Below are 19748 nucleotides of genomic sequence, written 5' to 3' on the forward strand. Positions count from 1 at the left end.
AAATAAAAATTTATAATTTTATTAAAAATTTGTATATTAGTTATTATAAAACATCACAAACTTTTAATTTAAATGTTTAAATAACAAAAAAAATATTTGATTTATATTTGGCTCCAAAATAAACAATATACAAAAAGTTAAGCGAGAAATAATCAAATTAAATGGATAATTGATGTTAGATGGGGATTAGTCATTAATCGAGATGAAAATGTGGGTTTAACAATTTTACAAGGCGTAATGCTAGGATTTTTAAAACAAGGGTTTTTAGTGAAATAATTCAGTATGTTAGTATTACCCGTACGGCATAAGTTTTTGAATATACTAATCGAGAATATGTGTTGTGTGAGTGGAAATTTGAAGTGAAAGTGAATTTAGGTGGACAAGACACAAGGTGTTTTGAAGTTTCATTTGTAACAAAGAAGAAAATCCTTTTTCTATATCTTCAAAGGTTGCGATTACAGAGCTTTTATAGAAGGACAAAAGATATCAACCAACAAACGATATCAACAAAGATCTCAAAGAATAAAATCATATCATATCTACATCTAACTCCCGAAACTGGTGGATCAAGAAACAGTTCTGTTGAGATAGAAACTGAACCGTAGAATCCGCCTAATACCCTCCCTCAAGTAGGAGCATGCAGGTCCTGTATGCCCAACTTGAAACAAAACTGCTCGTAATCCTGACTCCCCAACGGTTTAGTAAAAATATCTGCAAGCTGAGCCTTACTATCGACATGGACGAGGTGTATGTTTTTGGAGACAACCTCATCACGCACAAAATGACAATCAACCTCCACATGTTTTGTGCGTTCATGAAATACAGGATTAGTAGCAATGTGAATAGCCGCTTTGCTATCACAGTAAACCTGCATTGATGCTGGATGAGAAATGCCAAGTGCAGACAAAATCCGCTTCAACCAAATCAACTCTTGAGTTAAATACGCCAGTGCTCTGTATTCTGCTTCAGCAGATGAACGACTCACCGTTTTCTGTTTTTTCGTTCGCCACGATATTGGGGAACCTCCGAGTTGAACAAAGTATCCCGTCACGGACCTTCTAGTCAACGAGCAACTCGCATAATCACTGTCACACCAACCAGTCAATTCGAAAGGTGTATCTGATCGCAACAAAATACCTTGACCCGGATTGTTTTTCAAGTAACGAACGACCCTCAATGCTGATTCCCAATGTGCCTCTCGTGGTTTTTGCATAAACTGAGCCAGAAGATGCACACAAAATGCTAAGTCTGGCCTTGTCACGGCGAGATAAATCAGTCTTCCTATAAGTCGTCTATACGATGCTGGTGAAGGAAGCAATGGGGAAGCAGACAAGGCAAGGTGATGATTTATTTCAAGAGGAAACGCAACCGGTCTAGCACCTAACAAGCCTGTATCGGAGATGATGTCAAGGGCATATTTTCGCTGACAGAGATACATACCTTTAGCATTTCGTGCTACTTCAATCCCCAAGAAGTACTTTAGAGGACCTAGATCTTTCATGTGAAAACATGTTGAAAGATATTGCTTGAAAGCAGCCATGACCTGAGGAGTGCTACCAGCAATAACCAAATCGTCGACATAGACTAAGACATGTAGTTGAGCTTCACCCGTGTCCAAGGTAAACAAAGAATAGTCGGAAAGATTCTGTTGGAAGCCATATTCTTTCAAAGCTGTGGAGAGCTTAGCGAACCAACAACGCGGACTTTGCTTTAAACCATAAATTGATTTTCGAAGTCGACAAACCTTATTAGGATCAGAGGCTTTGAAACCCGGTGGAAGCTTCATATATATATCTCTTCCTGAAGATCACCGTGTAAAAACGCGTTGTATACATCCATCTGATGAACATCCCAGTTGTTTTTCACTGCTGTATCCAAAAATAAACGAACCGTACCCATTTTAGCCACTGGTGCAAATGTTTCGTCATAGTCAACCCCTTCAACTTGTTTGTTGCCAAGAGCTACTAGCCTGGCTTTATGCCGTTCTAATGTGCCATCAGACTTGTATTTGAGTTTGTAAACCCATTTACACCCAATAGCCTTTTTCCCTTTTGGCAAGTCACCTATATCCCATGAATGATTTCTTTCTTGAGCCTCAATCTCACTCGACATTGCATTGTTCCATTTTTCATCCTCCATTGCTTGCTTAAACGATTTGGGTTCCATACCAGAGGTAATTGCTGCCAAATACGCCTGATGCTGAGGAGAGAATCGCTCACAACTTACGAAATTAGCAATCGGATAATTAGAAGAGCTTGGTGGTGTTGACGATTTCGGATTGCCAGTGTTGACCACAAATTCTTTTAATTTCACAGATTGCGTTTTTGTACGCTTACCTCGACCCAACTCTTCGACGGGAACCGAATGTGTCGTAATTATGGGTTGATCTCTTGGGAGAGGAAGCGGAGGTGGAGGAGTTACAACCGTCGGAGACGGAGGTGAGTGACGAAGATGAGAACCCACATTATTCAAAACGACATCATCGTGAATTGTGTCTTCATGGACCACAGTTGGGCTTGGAACAGGCCCACTACAAGAATTAGTAGAAGTTGTTGGACCCAAATTATTAATTCGACCCAATTGTCGTGGTTCATCTTCTTCGACGAACAGAGACGCAATATTGTAAGAAGATGTCTCCTCTTCTTCGGTGATTTCATTAGCCGACTCTGTTTGGAATGGAAATTCGTTCTCAACGAATACCACGTCACGAGAGACAAAGAACTGTTCTTTCTCCAAGTCATACAAGCGCCACCCTTTTTTACCATAAGGATAACCTGTGAAAACACAACGCCGGCTCCGAGACGCAAACTTGTCTCCGCCATGAAACTGATCATGAGCATAGTACAAGCTTCCAAGAACTCGAACGTGTTCGTAGCTAGGCTTCTCGCCATATAATTGTTCATACGGAGATACTCCGTTCAGAATCATACTAGGTGTTCGATTGATTAAATAGGTTGCGGTTAAAACGCATTCACCCCAAAATTCAATTGGTAGAGCAGCTTGAAAACGAAGCGCCCTGGCAACATTCAGTATATGTCTGTGTTTTCTTTCGACCCTCCCATTTTGTTGAGGTGTCCCGACACAAGACATCTCGTGAACAATCCCTTGCTCCTTGAAGTACTTACTCAAACAAAGAAATTCTGATCCATTATCACTTCGTATGATACGCACCGGAGTTTGAAACTGTCGTGATATCATGGCTACAAAATTTCTGAGTTGCTGTGGTGCTTCAGATTTTTCATTTAACAAATAGATCCACACTCCCCGTGAGTAATCATCCACAACTGTTAGAAAGTACTTAGCTCCAGAATGAGTTGGTGTTCTATAAGGACTCCATAAATCACAGTGAACAAGATCGAAAATGTTTTTCGTTTTATTCTCACTTATTGGAAAAGACATTCTTGTTTGCTTAGCGCGGAGACATACATCACACGCTTTATTTGAAATTTCAGAAGCGACAACTGAAGAAACAACGAAGAAACAACAGGAAGCAGACTAACTACTTTAGCAGAAGGATGTCCCATCCGTTTATGCCAGAGAACAAATGAATCCTTTTCTCCAACTGCTACAGATGCTGCAAACTCCATACTCCAGAAGTAGAAAGTCCCTCCCATACGCCTACTAACTCCAATCACCATCCTCGTAGAACGGTCCTGAACAATAAGGAAATGATCAGCCATCTGTACTATGCAACGGTTCTCATCCATCAATTGGCAAAGCGAAATCAAATCAGTGTGAAACCCCTCAATATAGTAAACAGACTGCAGAATCAGTTTAGGCCCAAGCCTTACAGATCTCTCTTTAACTGCCACTTTCTCTCTACCATCAGCTAACACAACTCCAACTGGTATGATATCCTTAACATCCGTTAAGGCATCAAGACGACCCGTTAAATGGTGTGAAGCACCAGTGTCCATAATCCAGAATGGTAATGAAGACGTACCAGTTAGTTTGCCGGAGTTAGGTAATTTGCCAGCATTGAGGAGATTTTTGATCCCTTGCCACTGTGAATCGCTAAGTCCACTGACACCATCTCTATCCTTGTCTGTGATTACATAGTTAGCAGTCTCATATCTTCCAGGTTGGTTAACTTGCACAGCATTGGCGAAATAAGTGCTCCCACGACCTCTTCCAGCCATTACATTTGGACCACCACGCCCGCGACCTCGAGCAGCTGTTGTGGTGCGTGTCCTTGGACGATCTCCCCACTACTCCGGGTATCCTATCACGCCATAACAGCTGTCACTGGAGTGTCCAGCCCGATTACAGTGTTTACAAAACACTGTTTTGTCCCTTTCCTCTCTTCGAAACGGTTGTGTTGTCTGAACAGCGAAGGCATTAACCTCTTGAATTTCTTCAACATTTCTGGTGCCATTTCGTACAAGATCTTCCTCCTGTCGAACGATGTTGTAGACCTCTTCCATAGGTTGGATCGGAATCCGCGAGACAAGACTTGATCTCACAGTCCGGAACACAGCATCGTCTAGACCAAAGAGGAACTGGTGCACCTTATCTTCTTCACGGTCCTTCTCTTGAACCGCCTCGAGATCACACTCACATTTTCCACACTTACAAAGTCGTAAAGGTCGGTAGTTCGCCATGCTGTCCCAAATACGAGTCAGCTTGCCGAAGTAGGCTTCAATTGCTAAACCTCTTTGACGACAACAAGCTAGCTCAGCCTTGATCTGTTGAATTCTTGGCCCGTTCGTGACAGAGAACCTCTTCTTCAAGTGATCCCACAAATCTTTGGCCACATCTCAATGAGAGATGTTTGATCGAAGTGTTGGGTCAATGGACATCTTGATCCAAGAAACTAGAAGGGCTTGGATCGTCCACCAATCCTCCAAGTCATGAGATCCTTCATCAGGTCGTGCGATTGTGCCATCAAAAAATCCAAATTTCTTTCTCGAGCACAACGCTGTTTTCATGCCGCAAGCCCATTCGTCGTAATTCACTCCCATCAGCAACGGGTGAGAAATGACTGCTCCAGGATTGTCAGCCGCTGTTAAGTCATACAGTGAGATTGTTCGTCGAACTTCATTCATCGGGTTCGTTGTCGGGTTCGTTGTCGGGTTCGTTGTAGTTGATCCGTCGTGGGTCGCCATTCTTGTTCAGTTTCTCGTTTATAATGAGAAGAATTTTAAGAACTAAGCTCTGATACCATGAAGTTTCAGAGATCGTAACAAAGAAGAAAATCCTTTTTCTATATCTTCAAAGGTTGCGATTACAGAGCTTTTATAGAAGGACAAAAGATATCAACCAACAAACGATATCAACAAAGATCTCAAAGAATAAAATCATATCATATCTACATCTAACTCCCCAAACTGGTGGACCAAGAAACAGTTCTGTTGAAATAAAAACAGAACCGTAGAATCCGCCTAGTATATTTCCCCCATTAATTCGTTTTTTTTTCTTTTTCTTTTCTTTAGATTTATATATTTTATGTTTTCTTTCACAATCAGATATATTAAGGAAATTGGAAAAAGAAAATACATTTTTGGAAAACAAAAACAAGAAAATGATAGTCATGTGGCGGGCTATTACTCATTGTTCGAGACTTTGTTCTCAGAATCCACCTCTCACTTCGATTACTCCCGCTTAGTTGTCAGACTGACTTTATCCGTCATGATAAGTTTCTTAAAAAAAATCAGTTATCCAACTATTATAAGTTATGTTCCATTAGTTCTCGGTTAATATCTGATTTTCTGGCTAGACACTATATCACTGAACACCCATTAGCGTTTTGCCAATTTTTAAACAACGGTTTTGAGAAAATGGATGGAGTAAGAACTTGGGTGGGCTATTCTATTCGGTATGTTGAAGCTCCAAAAGGAGAGTTGGGATTTTTTCTCTCAGGAGGTCCACCCATTTTAGTTATTATTTCTGTTAATGCGCCTTTTGGTCCACTCATTTTGTTTTTTTTTTCTTTTCTGATGTTCACTCCCACCTAATTTAGTCAACAAAAAGTTACATGAAAACAAAAACAAATTTGTGGTATCTTTTTGGGATATCTTTCAATCTTTGTGGGATTTCGCATTTCGATGTAATCGATGGTGACCAAAACTGAGATTAAATGGTAAAAAAGGTATTTATACTTAAGTAAAATTTTTTTTATATAAAATAAAATTCCTACAAACAATTTTTTTTTTCACAAAACTTTGAATTCTTACCACCCTCATATATCTTATATGTAACTTATATTTCCCAAAGTACCTAAACAACATTAAAGCACATTATATTTCATACTATCCTAGTTCCAACAATATCTATATGTGAATTTGGGCCAAGTCAAGTGATTGAGGGAAAATATATAATCCATAAGATCCTTTGAATATACTTAAGTAAAAAATGAATATCCGAGACTCTTATCTAGAATCCTATCCTAAATAAAGCACGTCCACTTATGTATCCATCACTAGATTTCAAGTGGGTCATCTTTTATTTCAAGATATTGTTAGTCTAAACCTCTCCTAACCTCATTAATCGTGTGACAAAGAATTGAATGTGAGAAACTTTTATTTTATTTAAATAATTGCTATTCAAACGATGGATCAAAAGGTTAAAGTACTTTTTATGTGATTGTATATTTCATTATTTTTGAGCCGCATTGTCCTATTTTCTTGTTTGTTCATATGCAATTCGAAATCAAAAGACTTATAGAACATTACATATTTATTTCATCAGACATTTGAGAATCCGATGGAAAATGTCTCGCAAACCGGAAAACAAACGTTAAATCCGGAAATTAAAACTTTAGATATAATAAAAAAAAAAAAGAAGAAGAAGAAAAGCAGAATGATATAAAATCAAAGGTGGGGGATAATGTTTTGATGTTTACAAAGAAACAAAGCAAAGGGGGGAGAGGTTTTGAAATTAAGCATTGGTGAAGCTTGGGGGCTTGTAGGCAATGAAACTGATGCACTGCACTTGACGGGTGTTGTCGAATCCGATGATCCTAATGAAGGCTTCAGGGTACTCCTTCTTGCACTCCTCCACTTCCTTCAACACTTGAGCGGAGTCGGTGCAACCGAACAAGGGAAGCTTCCACATTGTCCAGTACCTTCCATCGTAGTATCCGGGGGTGTTACCGTGCTCACGGTGCACAAACCCGTTCTATAAAAACCACACATGTTACAAACCAACTCAGAATTTTTTTTAAAAGAGTTCCTAATCAAATATTATACACAACAATAACAAGAAAATAGTCCAAGATCTATATTTATGTTCAAACTTGATTACCTCCAACTCGAATTCAACACAGGGAATCCACTTGTTGCGGATAAGGTAGTCAACTTCCTTAGCCAATTCGGATTCGGTAAGGTCAGGAAGGTAAGAGAGAGTCTCAAACTTCTTCTTTCCGATCGGAGGCCACACCTATAATTTTAAAAGATTTACACAATAATAATAACATTAGTTCATGTAATTCGAATGAATATACAAAAAAAATCGAAAGAAGAAAAATATATATATGAACCTTCATGCAGCTAACTCTTCCGCCGTTGCTTGTGATGGAAGTAATGTCGTTGTTGGCCTTGCGGGTGGCTGGGAAGGCAGCGGAGGACTTAAGTCCGGTGAAAGGAGCGACCATAGTGGCCTGAGCCGGAGAGGCAACCATTGTAGCGGAAGAGAGCATAGATGAAGCCATTGTTCTTCTTTACTCTTTTGTGTGACTGAGGATAGGTCTAGTGCTTTGCTCATCTATATATAATGATAATAACAATGAGAACAAGCCCTTGAATGATCCGAGGGTCGAGGATTCATGAGGTTGGATTGTGAAGGGATTTAGACCGTTGGATGTTGAGTGTGGATATGTGTGAGGGTTAAGTTCACTTGGTAACGGCCACAGAGCCTAAGGTAAGGTGTTGAGACCCTTATCGGTTTGTACCGCTAGAACAGTGCCACGTGGAAGATAACTCCATGAATCTTATCGTTATCTATGAGTGAAAATGTGTGATGGGTGGTGCTAACTCATTTTACTTTCCGGAGGTTTTGGTTTTGGCTCCTTCCCTTTTTTGGGGGATTAATATTTTTCCTTATTACTACCTCTTTTTTTACCTTTGATTTGGATAGATAAAACTATATATATAGAATGATATTTTTTTTTTGTCAAGTATATAGAATGATATCTTATACATTAATTCTCTGTAAAATATGCCAGAAAAGATCAATTTTAATGTGAAAGTGAATTTTTAGTAATCATACATTTTTTAACCTTGGATTTGGTAAAAATATTAGAATGGTATGGTTCACGAATAAAAAAGGGAGTTCCTTCTTCCGGTGATTCTTGTCTCCTCATATTCTCTAATGCCTCGCTCGAGCTTCGAACACATCATGGGTTGCACTATTATGTGCCTTCAGTAACCATAAGAGCTGGAAGAGTTTTAGTGCATTTTACATTGCAATATTCCAATAACTCTTCTAGCTCTTGGGGCTACTTAAGGCACATAATAGTGCATTTTCTAAAATAAATTGGAAAATCCAAATAATTCAAAAAATAAAATATAAAGAAAATAATTCAAATAATTATAGACCCAATTAAAAAGATCTTAAAGACATTATTAAATTTATTATAAAATGCACATAAATAATTATATATAGGTATTCCAAATATTCATCAAAATAACAAAAAAGAATTGATTTTGAGATTTTTAACCAAACCAAACATAAACGATTTGGTTAATAAACAAATGGATTTTAGACTTAACTATAACCAAACCAAATTATTTATTCAGTTTGGTTTAGTTCAATTTTTTGGATTATGGTTTTTTTGCTCACCCGTAGGTTCATCTTTATCTGGCGGCCGGTTCACTACACCTGAGAGGCTTTAAAGACTTATTTACCGATCCTACAAATTACCACATGATTTTTCTCCATCATTTGTCTTTACTCACATAGTTCCGGTAATCACTTCTTGGAAGGTCATCCGTCCTGAAATCGCACTAGCACAAACACTTTTAACTGTAGAATTCTCTATTGACCAAAAAGACAAATGCAATTGTATGAAGTATATAGCCAAATCAATTCTTTTAAACTTATCATCACCGTATTTCATAAAACTGGAGTATTACAATAATTACTAACTGAAGACTCGATATAAGTACTTATAAGGTTTTAAATGTATTTTATAAGGTTTTATAAGATATATTATAAAATTTACAAGGTACTTATAAGGTTTTTATAAGGTATTTACAAAATATTTATAAGGTTTTACACATGTATAAAAATAATTTTTGTATGCTTTTATAAAGTTACACACGTCCTTCTGTAGATCTCGGAATTTTAGAGACATTTTTCTTAATGTTTTAGAGATAAAGTACTTTTGAAAGTGATATTGAAAAATAAGCATCTTAAATTCCTCTAAATTTATTTGTTATTTAGAAAAAAAAACTTTACAAAATTTAATTTTAAATATTCAGACAAATGTTTTGTAGAATGACACTCTAAATTCAAAAGAGTGAGAGTTTATCTCTCTTAAATTTATATAAATTTTAGTTTATTTCACAAAAATGAAAGGAGTGATTATGTTACAAATAAAATGAATAATTGATTAATGCAAATAAATACATTTGACACATATAAATGAAAATTGATGTTACTCAAAATCAAACTAATTTTTGGTTCATTTAATCTCCTATTTTTCTATTTGAGAGCATTATTGCAATTAAACTCTCTAGTTAATAGTTATGTGTAATCTGCTGTTTATAATTTTTTTTGACATTTTTGTTTTCAGTTTGAACTCCAATACAACAACCACTAGGTTCGGACCCGCACGTACGTGCGGAGTTATTTTTGCATAATTTTTAAAAAAAATATAATTGTCAAGCTATCAAACCCGTTTAATATGTCTGATTGCAAAGTTTAAATTTTTTTTGACCCGAAAAAATCTCATTCCTCTTAATTCATATGAGTAAATAGTATGTCCGCATATGTTTTGCTTGAATTCTTGTTCTCAAAATTCTCGCCCCGTACTTTGTCATACATGAATATACCCACACAAAATTCTCATAACCTGATTATTATGGAACTAATTTGAACAATTTCCTAAAATATAATAAATATGTTGTTTAATCTTTTTGTTCTTCTAAATATGTAAATTGGGTCAGTTTGGCAACATGAAAATTTGATATGATTTTTTTAACCCTTAGTGTATTCCCCAATTAATAGTATAGATTTCCTTCAATTATTGAATGAAATATTCTTTACTTATACTAATCACAACTTGATTTTTCTGGTTTTTGATTTTTTCTGGGTGTTTGTGTATCTATGTGGCTTTTTCTCTTGATTTGGGGATTTGAATGACTTAGATTATAATAGGAAACTGGATTGCTTGTTAGATTACTTGTGTTTGTTTTAATGTTCATCATGTTTGGATAATCGAGAAGACTATATATATGATGCCATGTCTAATGTTGCAAGAGAAATTGACTTTTGGTAGACTCATCGAGCTTCTTCTCCTTGTAATGATCAAGCTCATGTTGCATATGCTCTTCGTTTAGACCAATAGCCTTGTTTGAAGTGGCTTGTTTGTCTAATGACCAAATTAAGTTGTGAATGGATGTTTGATTCAGGTTTGTGACAGGGAGAACATGCTTTTTGTGCTTAATGGTGATTACCTGATTGATGAATCTGGTTTTTATGATGTAGATGAGAAGGACGAGATAGTTGTTATCCGGGAAAACCCAACTTCGAGTGGAAAAGAACATGAATGAAGCTTTCAAAATCCAAGGTTTGTTTCTACTCAATATGAAAGCTTGACTATGTTTTATGTTTATGGTACGTTCATGATCAACATAAATTATTTGCTTGAATGAATTTGGGTTTTGCTTGACTATGTTTTATGTTTTATGTTCAAATGAATTTGTGTTTTGCTTGACAAAATCAACATAGAACATGAATGAATTTGCTTGACTATGTCTTATGTTTTATGTTTCTGGAACGTTCATGATGCTAATCATGAAGTTGATATTGGCTTGCAGGTTGGGAGGGGGAAGATATAAAAGAAGCTGAGTGAGAGAGAAGAGAAGCTTAGTATTTGTTTTCTTTGTAAGAGACCCTTTCGAGGAGGGGATAGAGTTTGAAAATATCTGCTTTTGTATTCAAAATCCACTATTATCTTATTACATTTGACCTCTAGTTTTGGATTTACAAGAGTTGATATATCATCTCGTTTAGAACTCATTTAGAACTCATTTAACCATTTAACTCATCAAATTAAATGAGTTCATGGATTAACCCAACTCATTTAAACAAATGAGCTGGGTTAATCCATGAACTCATTTAATCTAAACTCATTAGGTAATGAGTTGATTTGAGTTGAGTTATTCATTTTGACATCCCTAATAATTGGTCACTAGGGAGGAACCCGAGCTTAAAGCGCGGTATTAAGATTTTAATAAAAATGGTTATGATACTTTAGTATATGGTGTTTTTTGAGTAATTATTCAATAATTGTCATCTTATTTAGAATTTTCATATTTACAGAAGGGATTAGTTTTTAAAGTTCCATAATATTCACAATGTAAAATATCAATTAAGTCTTCTATTTTTAAAAAAATTGTAAGGAAATTCTAAAAGATGAAATTATAATGTGTTATCCTAGTTACAAAATGAAGTTAAGATTAATCCATATTAGGAATTCAGGTAGCGATTACTACAATCATACTTTTTAAAAAAGATATTCAAAATACAAAAAAAAAGAGGCTCCATTCTTTACAGATGAGTTCTTGAGCTTTCACTTTGTTGCTTCATCACAATTTTTATGTAATAACGTCCAGCAAATTCAGACCTATTAATATTTAAGGTGTTTAAAGAAAGATTACTTAAACATCATACAAAGTCTCAAAAAGATGCCAATATCTTACATATCCTGGTGATGCTCCAGTCCTTCAAAGTCTGGTCTTATGAAGATCTTTGAAGAGGCCAATGTGTTTTCAATACATGGTGCACCTATAGATATTTACAATTTAAAGTGAATTTATTGGTTACCTTATGAAGATTTTTATCAGAACTAAATTATGTTACATACCTGCATATTCTCCGACCTTTATAAACCACATTACACAAAACAGAGGTTCGGTTTTGTATATGAGATGACAGTCGTTTGATTGCCATGTAGACATGAACTGAGAAGCGTAGTTGTCTTTGAGACGACACTTCACTGTCTCATTCCTACATGTTATCAAATTAATATAAATCTTAACATAGACAACTATAAAATGTAATAACTGTCTTTAAGGTAGAGTAAATTTCTTTCACCTGCCATTCAACAATATGAGAACAACTTCATCACTATTAATGGCACTCGCAGGTCTTCTTTTATCTTCCACATTCATTATACACCCACAAACATCTATATCGAAAAAAGACAGAATTTAGGTTTCCAAAGTGTTACTAAAATATCTTTGGTAAGGTTTAAGTCATACTTTTTATAGGAGGGACCAATACACAAAGTTCCAAAATTTATAAAAAGATTGTAGCTTTCCGAACAGAAAGACACCAATTTATTATACTCACGGATTGTACCAGAACTATATAAAATAAATTAAGGAAACATTTACCGAAAGAGATGGAATGATTTATTCTCCCACGGTATATGTCATCCAAATCCTTGAATCGAAAATAATTCTTTGGACTCAATGATTGGAGCAACATCATCGTGGTAGCATCCGTAAATTTAATCTGATAAGGATGGTGGGTATTCCTCTCATGCAGAGTTGGATTGATGACTTTGAAATCTCTAATTTCGTACCACTCACCATTGTCGATATATTTTCGGATTTTAGCGAGTGTATTGGGTAAAAAAGATGCTTCAATTGTGTCACCCTTCACAGTTTAACAACAATTGTGTAAGAAGTGTTAACTACAATAACTGTTAGAACTTGGAAATTAAGTAAAAAATCATCCATATAGAAACTCTAACCTTTACATCCACAATAAGCAGAACTCTTTTTGTAAAGAACTCTCTGACACTCCAAGAATGTAAGACCTTCGCTTGGATATACCAATTAGTTCTTCCGGGAAGAAGATCAGCAATATAATCGATTCTCATAATTTCACAAATTAGGGTTTTCCTTGATTCTTCTCTGTAATCGAAAACGAAAGGGGGATTTTTTGGCTTCGAGAGAATACAAAGTGTCACGTCTTAACGTTTCGCCTTAATCGTTTAAGTGGCTCACCTTTTTGCGATTATTAAAATTTATAATCTATTATATAAATAAATACTGTCTTAAGAAAAGTGTTGTCACTTTTGCATGTTCAAGTATTAAAATTGTGTTAACATATTGAAGATGTTTTCACTTTCTTATTTTTATAAAGGAAAATAAACCCTGAAATTCGAATATTAAATGTAAAAGGAACCATGAAAATCGAATAACAAATGTATAAAACGAAACGTTATAGTAGATATGAAATGCTTAAAATAAAATCATATATTTTCAAAGACTTCTTTGAAAACCACATTAAGGGTTTTGTTTTGGCATTTCCATTCTTCATCTGTAATCAAAACCTTTAGTCTTTTTCTGCTTGTCACTCTAGAGGATGCAACGTAAAGCTGTCCATGTGTAAATACAGGCTTAGGTAGAAAGAATCCAACATGTTCTAACGTCTGACCCTGGCTTTTGTTAATAGTAATCGCAAATGCAAGAGCAACAGGAAACTGACAACGCCTCCTACGTAAGGGAAACTTTGCATCCGGTGGAGAAACAAACATCTTAAGAATAAGAACTCTATCAATGACATTTTTTTCACCTGTTACAATCCTTGCTTCGATAACATGATTAGCCATTTGAGTAACAATCAATCTCGTTCCATTGCATAAACCTCCCTTAGGATCAATATTCCTAAGCAACATGATAGGTGCTCCCTTTCTCAATGTCAGAACATGGTTAGGTAATCCAGAAACTTGAATACTGTTTAAAAATTCCTTAGTGTAGATCATATCATCGTAAGAACTTGTATCGAAAGTCTCAACACTATATGAACTCAAATATTGCCTCTCTTCCCCTGGATATAATAAAATCAAAATGAGAATCTGTTTATACTGGATTTCGTTTGCAAAAAAAAAATATAAATTTTGAGAACATGATTAAAGATTTAAACGTGAAACCTCAACAAAAAAAACACAATATTATACCTTTTTGTAAGGTGAACCAACAACAACCAAAGCTTTATGATTAGTGGATCTTGCTTTCCAAGAAACCACTATACGAACAGGAAAATAAATAGGATCAGTCGATGAATCATAAAAATCAGCACAATCGATATACAAATATAAATTCGAGAACATGATAGTAGAATTTTTGAAATTTATTAAACTATAAGTCGATTAATTGGCTCATAATAAAATAGAGAATAGGAAAACAAATATAAATTTTGAGAGTATGATTAAAGAATTAAACGTAAAACCTAAACCAAAAAAGCACAATATTATACCTTTTTTGTAAGGTGAACCAACAACAACCTAAGCTTTATGATTAGTGGATCTTGCTTTCCAAGAAACCACTATACGAAAAAGAAAATAAATAGGATCAGTAGTTTAATCATAAAAAAACACACAATCGGTATACAAATACAATTTCGAGAACATGATAGAAGCAGTTTTGAAGTTTATAAAACTATAAATTCAAGGGAGGAGAGTTTTCTTTTTTTCTTTTCATTGTTGAGTTATGGTGAAAGCAAACAATAGCATTATATTTATAGTTGTAAAGGACCTTTTTATTTCTAGGGTTTACAGTAAGAAAATGTATATTTTTTAGGGTTTAAAATAAGGAGGTGTATGGTCGTCGGGTTTTTTTTTGCTGCAAAAGCCCATTAATTTAATTAGCCCATTAATTTACAGTAAGGAGGTGTATGGTCGTCGGGTTTTTTTTTTGCTGCAGAAGCCCATTAATTTAATAAGCCCATTAAGAAAACTGAACCATAATTGTAAAAAGGGTGTTTTCCAAAAATTATAGGGATATATGTAGCAAATTCTCTTTTTGTAAATATCTTTTTTTGCAATTAGATTTAAGCTGTCGATTTTTTTGATTTATTTTTAATGCGAAAATAGGTAAATTTACGTCTAGGGGCAAAGTATTTCAATGTCAAGGGCACTTTTCATTAATGGCAAAACGGTAATCCGTGCCTGAGATTGAATGTGGGACGTTTTGACTTCTGCTTTAATATAATAGATTAGATCCCTTATGTAATTGGTTTTAGTTATGGTATTATATCACTGGATTTTATAAAATTTAATTGGTCATTAGATCCCTATATCTCAGCTATTGGTATAATATTATTACTTGTTTTCATTTTTTTTGGACTGGATTTTCTAAATTTTAAGATTTCTGTAAAAACACTATAACTACATATTTATATATAATGTTTAACTACATAGTTATCTAAATTAAATTATATATTCATGTCATTTTAATTGGTGATTATATGTTTTTTGGGCAAATATAGTTATTGTTTTTAGTAAAAGTATAAACATTGAGCCAATTTCAAATGATCTTCAATTCTTTCATCGCTTTATAAAATTATTAGAAAAGTAACATTATTTATATTTCTGAAGATATATATATATATATATATATGGCAGTGACAGTTTTATGTAATTTTATGGAATACTAAGAGTGAACAATAAATTAGGTACAAAGTTCTCTGACGACACATCAGCTTTTTCTCGATATGGTTTTTCTTTTAATATACAGAGGATATTAATACATTACAATCTCCGCTCGATTCTCATTCTTATATGTATGTTTAGCAGAAATCTCTGCAATAATAATATTAAATGATTAACATGATCTTTATCACTAGACTACCATTGAGTATGAATTAGACTTTGACTGAACTAACTAAATTGTAGAGTATGTGACTTTGAAATATAAATAATTAAGACAGTTGGCTAAGTCAAAAGTTAATTTTTGTATACGGATGAAAACTAACTTATTATCAAGTGGACATAAAAAATGACTGATTAATATATCTGCAGAATGACTTTATACGATTTATTATAGTATTTGAGAATTAATTGAGACTTTGCTGAATCCTTCGATTAAAAGACACTTAAACTGTAAAGCACAAGTGATTCGAAGAGTTCTTACATAGTATTTACAAACACTAAAAACAATTGTTAAGCTATAGGAAAAATTCCAACAACATGCATTTTGCATGGCAATACAACATGAGTTTCTATTCCACATACGCACCAAGAATCGATGTGCTAGTCTTTTTTTGTTCTTTCTTTAATGGAAAGACGATATTTATCCGATAAAGAAAAATGAATACCCATTCAGATTGGGTCGTAAAAAAAAGATGATGTTTATTAAACCCATCAAATTTGAAGATTGGGTCGTAAAAAAAACGCAAAAGGCTACTGACATTGACGTGTGACAAAACGAGAAAAACTCTTACATGGAATAAAACGTAAACTGGGTAGATATTTTGTAAATTAAATGAGAAAAAAAAACAAGAGATTTGTACTATGTGAGAGTGTTTAGAAACTGGACCCAGATGAAATCCGCCTTCTCGACGGCCTCATAAGAATACTCGATTGAAGCTTTCTCCTCCTTCCACTTACGCACAGCAAGATGATAGTGCTCTTCAGCCTGAGAAGCCTCCTCTATAACTCGGGATAGATTTCCAACAGTCTTCTCGAAGTTCCTATCAACCTCTAGCTTCTCCGCCTCAAGCTTCGCCACCAGTTTCTTGATCGCGAATATTTTGACGTACAACATGTCTCCCCTCTTAGCCAAAGCCTTGACTGACGCAAACTCAGCGTCCACAAGTTTCTGCTTATCCATGTAGTCTTTTTCTTGCAACTCAATACGGGACTCTGCATGTTGAACTCTCATTGAGGCCGTCTTTATATCCATTATCATACTTTTGTACATTGACAGCTTCGAGATGTGGCTTACTTTAGCCAAGCTCACTTCCTCGTAACGCGCAGCGGAGGCCAGTATGTTCTCGAAATCCGCACGATTCACCAGTTGTTGGACGGTTAAAGAACGAAACTTTTTCAAGGAAACCTTTAGCTTCTCCATGGTTTCTAATCTAACCATTTCTTTAGTTTTTCCTCTTTTCTTTCCTATGCCCACCCTTGATGAAAACTCTTCATTCTAATGTTTTTCCACAATCTCGGTCAGTGATGCTATGAGACTAGATGTCCTTGACGAGGAGTCCTACGTACGTACCAAAGTCAATCAAGATTGATGGAGATGTTACGTACATTAAGCTAAAAAACAAGCTTTAAAGTTTGAATTAAATGAAAAAAAAAAAGAAATTGTAGAAGTCTAAGAAGAAACCTGAGAAATGGATTCTTCCTTGATAATCTCATCTATTTCATACATTGGTATAATGATGGAATCATCTTCGTCTTCCTTAACACCATTTTTGTCTGGGTTGATACATCGCCACGAACCTGCTGTAAAATCGAATAAAACATATGTTTATATTTTGCTATTTAAAAAGTCAACATTTGCTTATATTTTCACAAGTAAGATGTGTATATATTTTTATTTTATATGTACTTAAAAATTTGTAGAGTAAGTTTTCATATATATAGTCTATTATTAGCTAGTCAATAGATACAGAAAAATACATATACAACCTTTGTTTGCTGACAACTTGATGTGAATTATGTATTGTACATGGACTATGGTGTCCAAAATGAATCTGAATTGAGAGACAAACCTGAATGTCCAAGTCCTAGAGATCCAACAATCCTTGAGCTTGAGCCACCATTTATTTTGCTCGACTCATACTGTTGTTGACGACTTGAGGTGGCTGAAAACAAATACTCAATTTTTATATACACTGCGATAATATGACTTTTAAAATTTTCCTTGAGATTATGAAAGATTATGTATATATATACCTTCGCTTTTAACCTTTTGGGAGTTACTTGTGAACTTTGCGTTTTTATTAGCTGTCGATAATATAGACACATAAATAAGATAACTAGTGCATCATATAATTATATTTTTGTAAGAGAGATATGTATGTGACATGGAGAAAAATGTTTCTTACATTCTTTTCCCCTTTCACTCATGTTTCCATAATATATTTTGTGTTTATCACTTTCATCATCTGCACTTTCATTCTCTGAAAGTAAGAAATGAACAATAAGCCTCAACCCTCAAGCAAGTAAATCAAACCCTCTAGATCACAAAAGAGAGTAATTTAATCCCTACAAACTAGCTAGTATGTTGCTTATGAGCTCGGTGTATATGACCGGATGTATAAGTACTTCTATAATTCCCTCTCATTCAGTTAATGATATGGAACTCATAAACGAATTATCATATAAACATCTCAGCGTAAGTGTACCTTCGAAATCGTAATCACCTGTTTGTGTTTCCAGCTTAGACTTTTTCTTTGTAATTTTTGCTTCTTCAGTATATTTTGTTGCTAGAACCGAAGTAGAATAGGGAATGGTTAATGTACGTAATAGACTAAACTATCAGATATTAATATTTTAAATATCACTTCTTCATTCACCAAGAATGGTTCAAGGTTTTTGTTTTTTCCTACCTTCCGCCCTGCGTTCAAGGTCCTCAACCAGTTTCCATTTCGTAACACCTGAACCAAATGGACAACAGAAAAAAATGTCTTAATCACCAAAACCAACCTTGCATAGGAGAAACAATTTAGAAGAGGAAGATTTTTTTTTTTGTACCAATTTCATTAACGTCCTCAGATTCTCCAATTTTGACACCATCAGATCCAACTGTTTCTTTAAAATCTACGAACCAAAACTTTAATGTATCACTCATTTCCGGAAACTTTTAATTTGGCTGGACTGCATATATAATCGGGAAAGATAGCTTTAACCCTTATTGACATTATACCTCGGACTATACGGTCCATTGAGTTCTTCCTACTCGAACTCTGACCCGCTTCATCAAGACCACTAACAGCTTCGGACTATAGATCCAAAGTGCACAAACCAGAAATTAGAGAAAGTACATTATTTTATTTTTAGGTATATACAAAGATAATTCTAAGCCAAATCACACATTTATAATTGACTTAACCTGCGTTAACCTGTTAAGGCCAAAAGATGATGTCTCCTCCTCTGCTGATTCTTCCTCGTTAGTGTTCTCGCTTTCACTACTCTCACTAGTTGATATAGCTGCCAAGAGATTAATAGTCTTAGAAAAAGAGGAGCCAACACAATTGGAAAAAACAAGAAAAGCTTTATAAATTACATGGACTCCTTTCTTCGTCGAAGAAATCGTTGATGTTAGCTGCAATCAAGAAAAAAACGGAACCCATAATTCAATATTGGCTATTCATAGATATTAAGAAAGCAAATCTTAAGTTCTTCTAACAAATGTTTTTTACTTGGAAGTCTTAGCTCGTCAAGCGAGTCTTCACTACTGCTTCCGAGAACCTGATCAATGATAATCAAAATTGCATGCAAAGTAAATTCTCGATATCGTAGTAAAGCAAAAGGAAATTTTAATCGTGGTTTACGTACCTGGCAAGAAACCTCATGGAAGCTTGAGAGAACGAGACACATTGCTAAACCCAAAACCACACATTTATTTCTCATGGCAGAGATTGTCATTATTACAATGAACCAAATTAAACACACTGCCTTGATATTTTGAAATTGAACTTGTTTGATGTTTGAAGCAGAACTTGATGTGCTTTATATAGATCACATGCATGATGCAGACTAAATTCGACGCGTTTTTTTCTTTAAAAACGAAAAACTATATAGTTGAACTTATTTTATGTTTTCTAAATAATGATGTAAC

General features: G+C 34.8%; 2 protein-coding genes and 1 pseudogene across 3 annotated transcripts; all 3 read right to left on the reverse strand.

The window, feature by feature from the left end:
* Positions 1-6657: 6657 nt before the first annotated feature.
* On the reverse strand, positions 6658-7671 carry LOC104750505 (ribulose bisphosphate carboxylase small subunit 1A, chloroplastic). 2 transcript variants are annotated; one of them, XM_010472302.3, is made up of 3 exons: positions 7478-7671; positions 7250-7377; positions 6658-7116 (listed from the first exon to the last, which is right to left on the reverse strand). In XM_010472302.3, exons 1-3 carry the CDS (start codon positions 7646-7648, stop codon positions 7005-7007), a joined length of 411 nt encoding a protein of 136 aa, XP_010470604.1. In that variant the 5' UTR covers positions 7649-7671; the 3' UTR covers positions 6658-7004. The 2 variants fall into 2 exon arrangements, with proteins under 2 accessions (XP_010470604.1, XP_010470602.1); XM_010472300.2 differs by having other exon boundaries at positions 7243-7377.
* A 5755-nt stretch (positions 7672-13426) lies between these two features.
* On the reverse strand, positions 13427-13939 carry LOC147925657 (uncharacterized). The gene has a single exon (XM_087492709.1). The coding sequence runs from the start codon at positions 13937-13939 to the stop codon at positions 13427-13429; it is 513 nt and encodes a 170-aa protein (XP_087348835.1).
* Positions 13940-16466: 2527 nt separating this feature from the next.
* LOC104753647 (NAI2-like protein) lies at positions 16467-19555 on the reverse strand (annotated as a pseudogene).
* Between the last annotated feature and the right edge of the window lie 193 nt (positions 19556-19748).

Source organism: Camelina sativa, chromosome 16 (assembly GCF_030686135.1).
Source record: "Camelina sativa cultivar CO46 ecotype springtype chromosome 16, ASM3068613v1".
Lineage (NCBI taxonomy): Eukaryota > Viridiplantae > Streptophyta > Magnoliopsida > Brassicales > Brassicaceae > Camelina > Camelina sativa.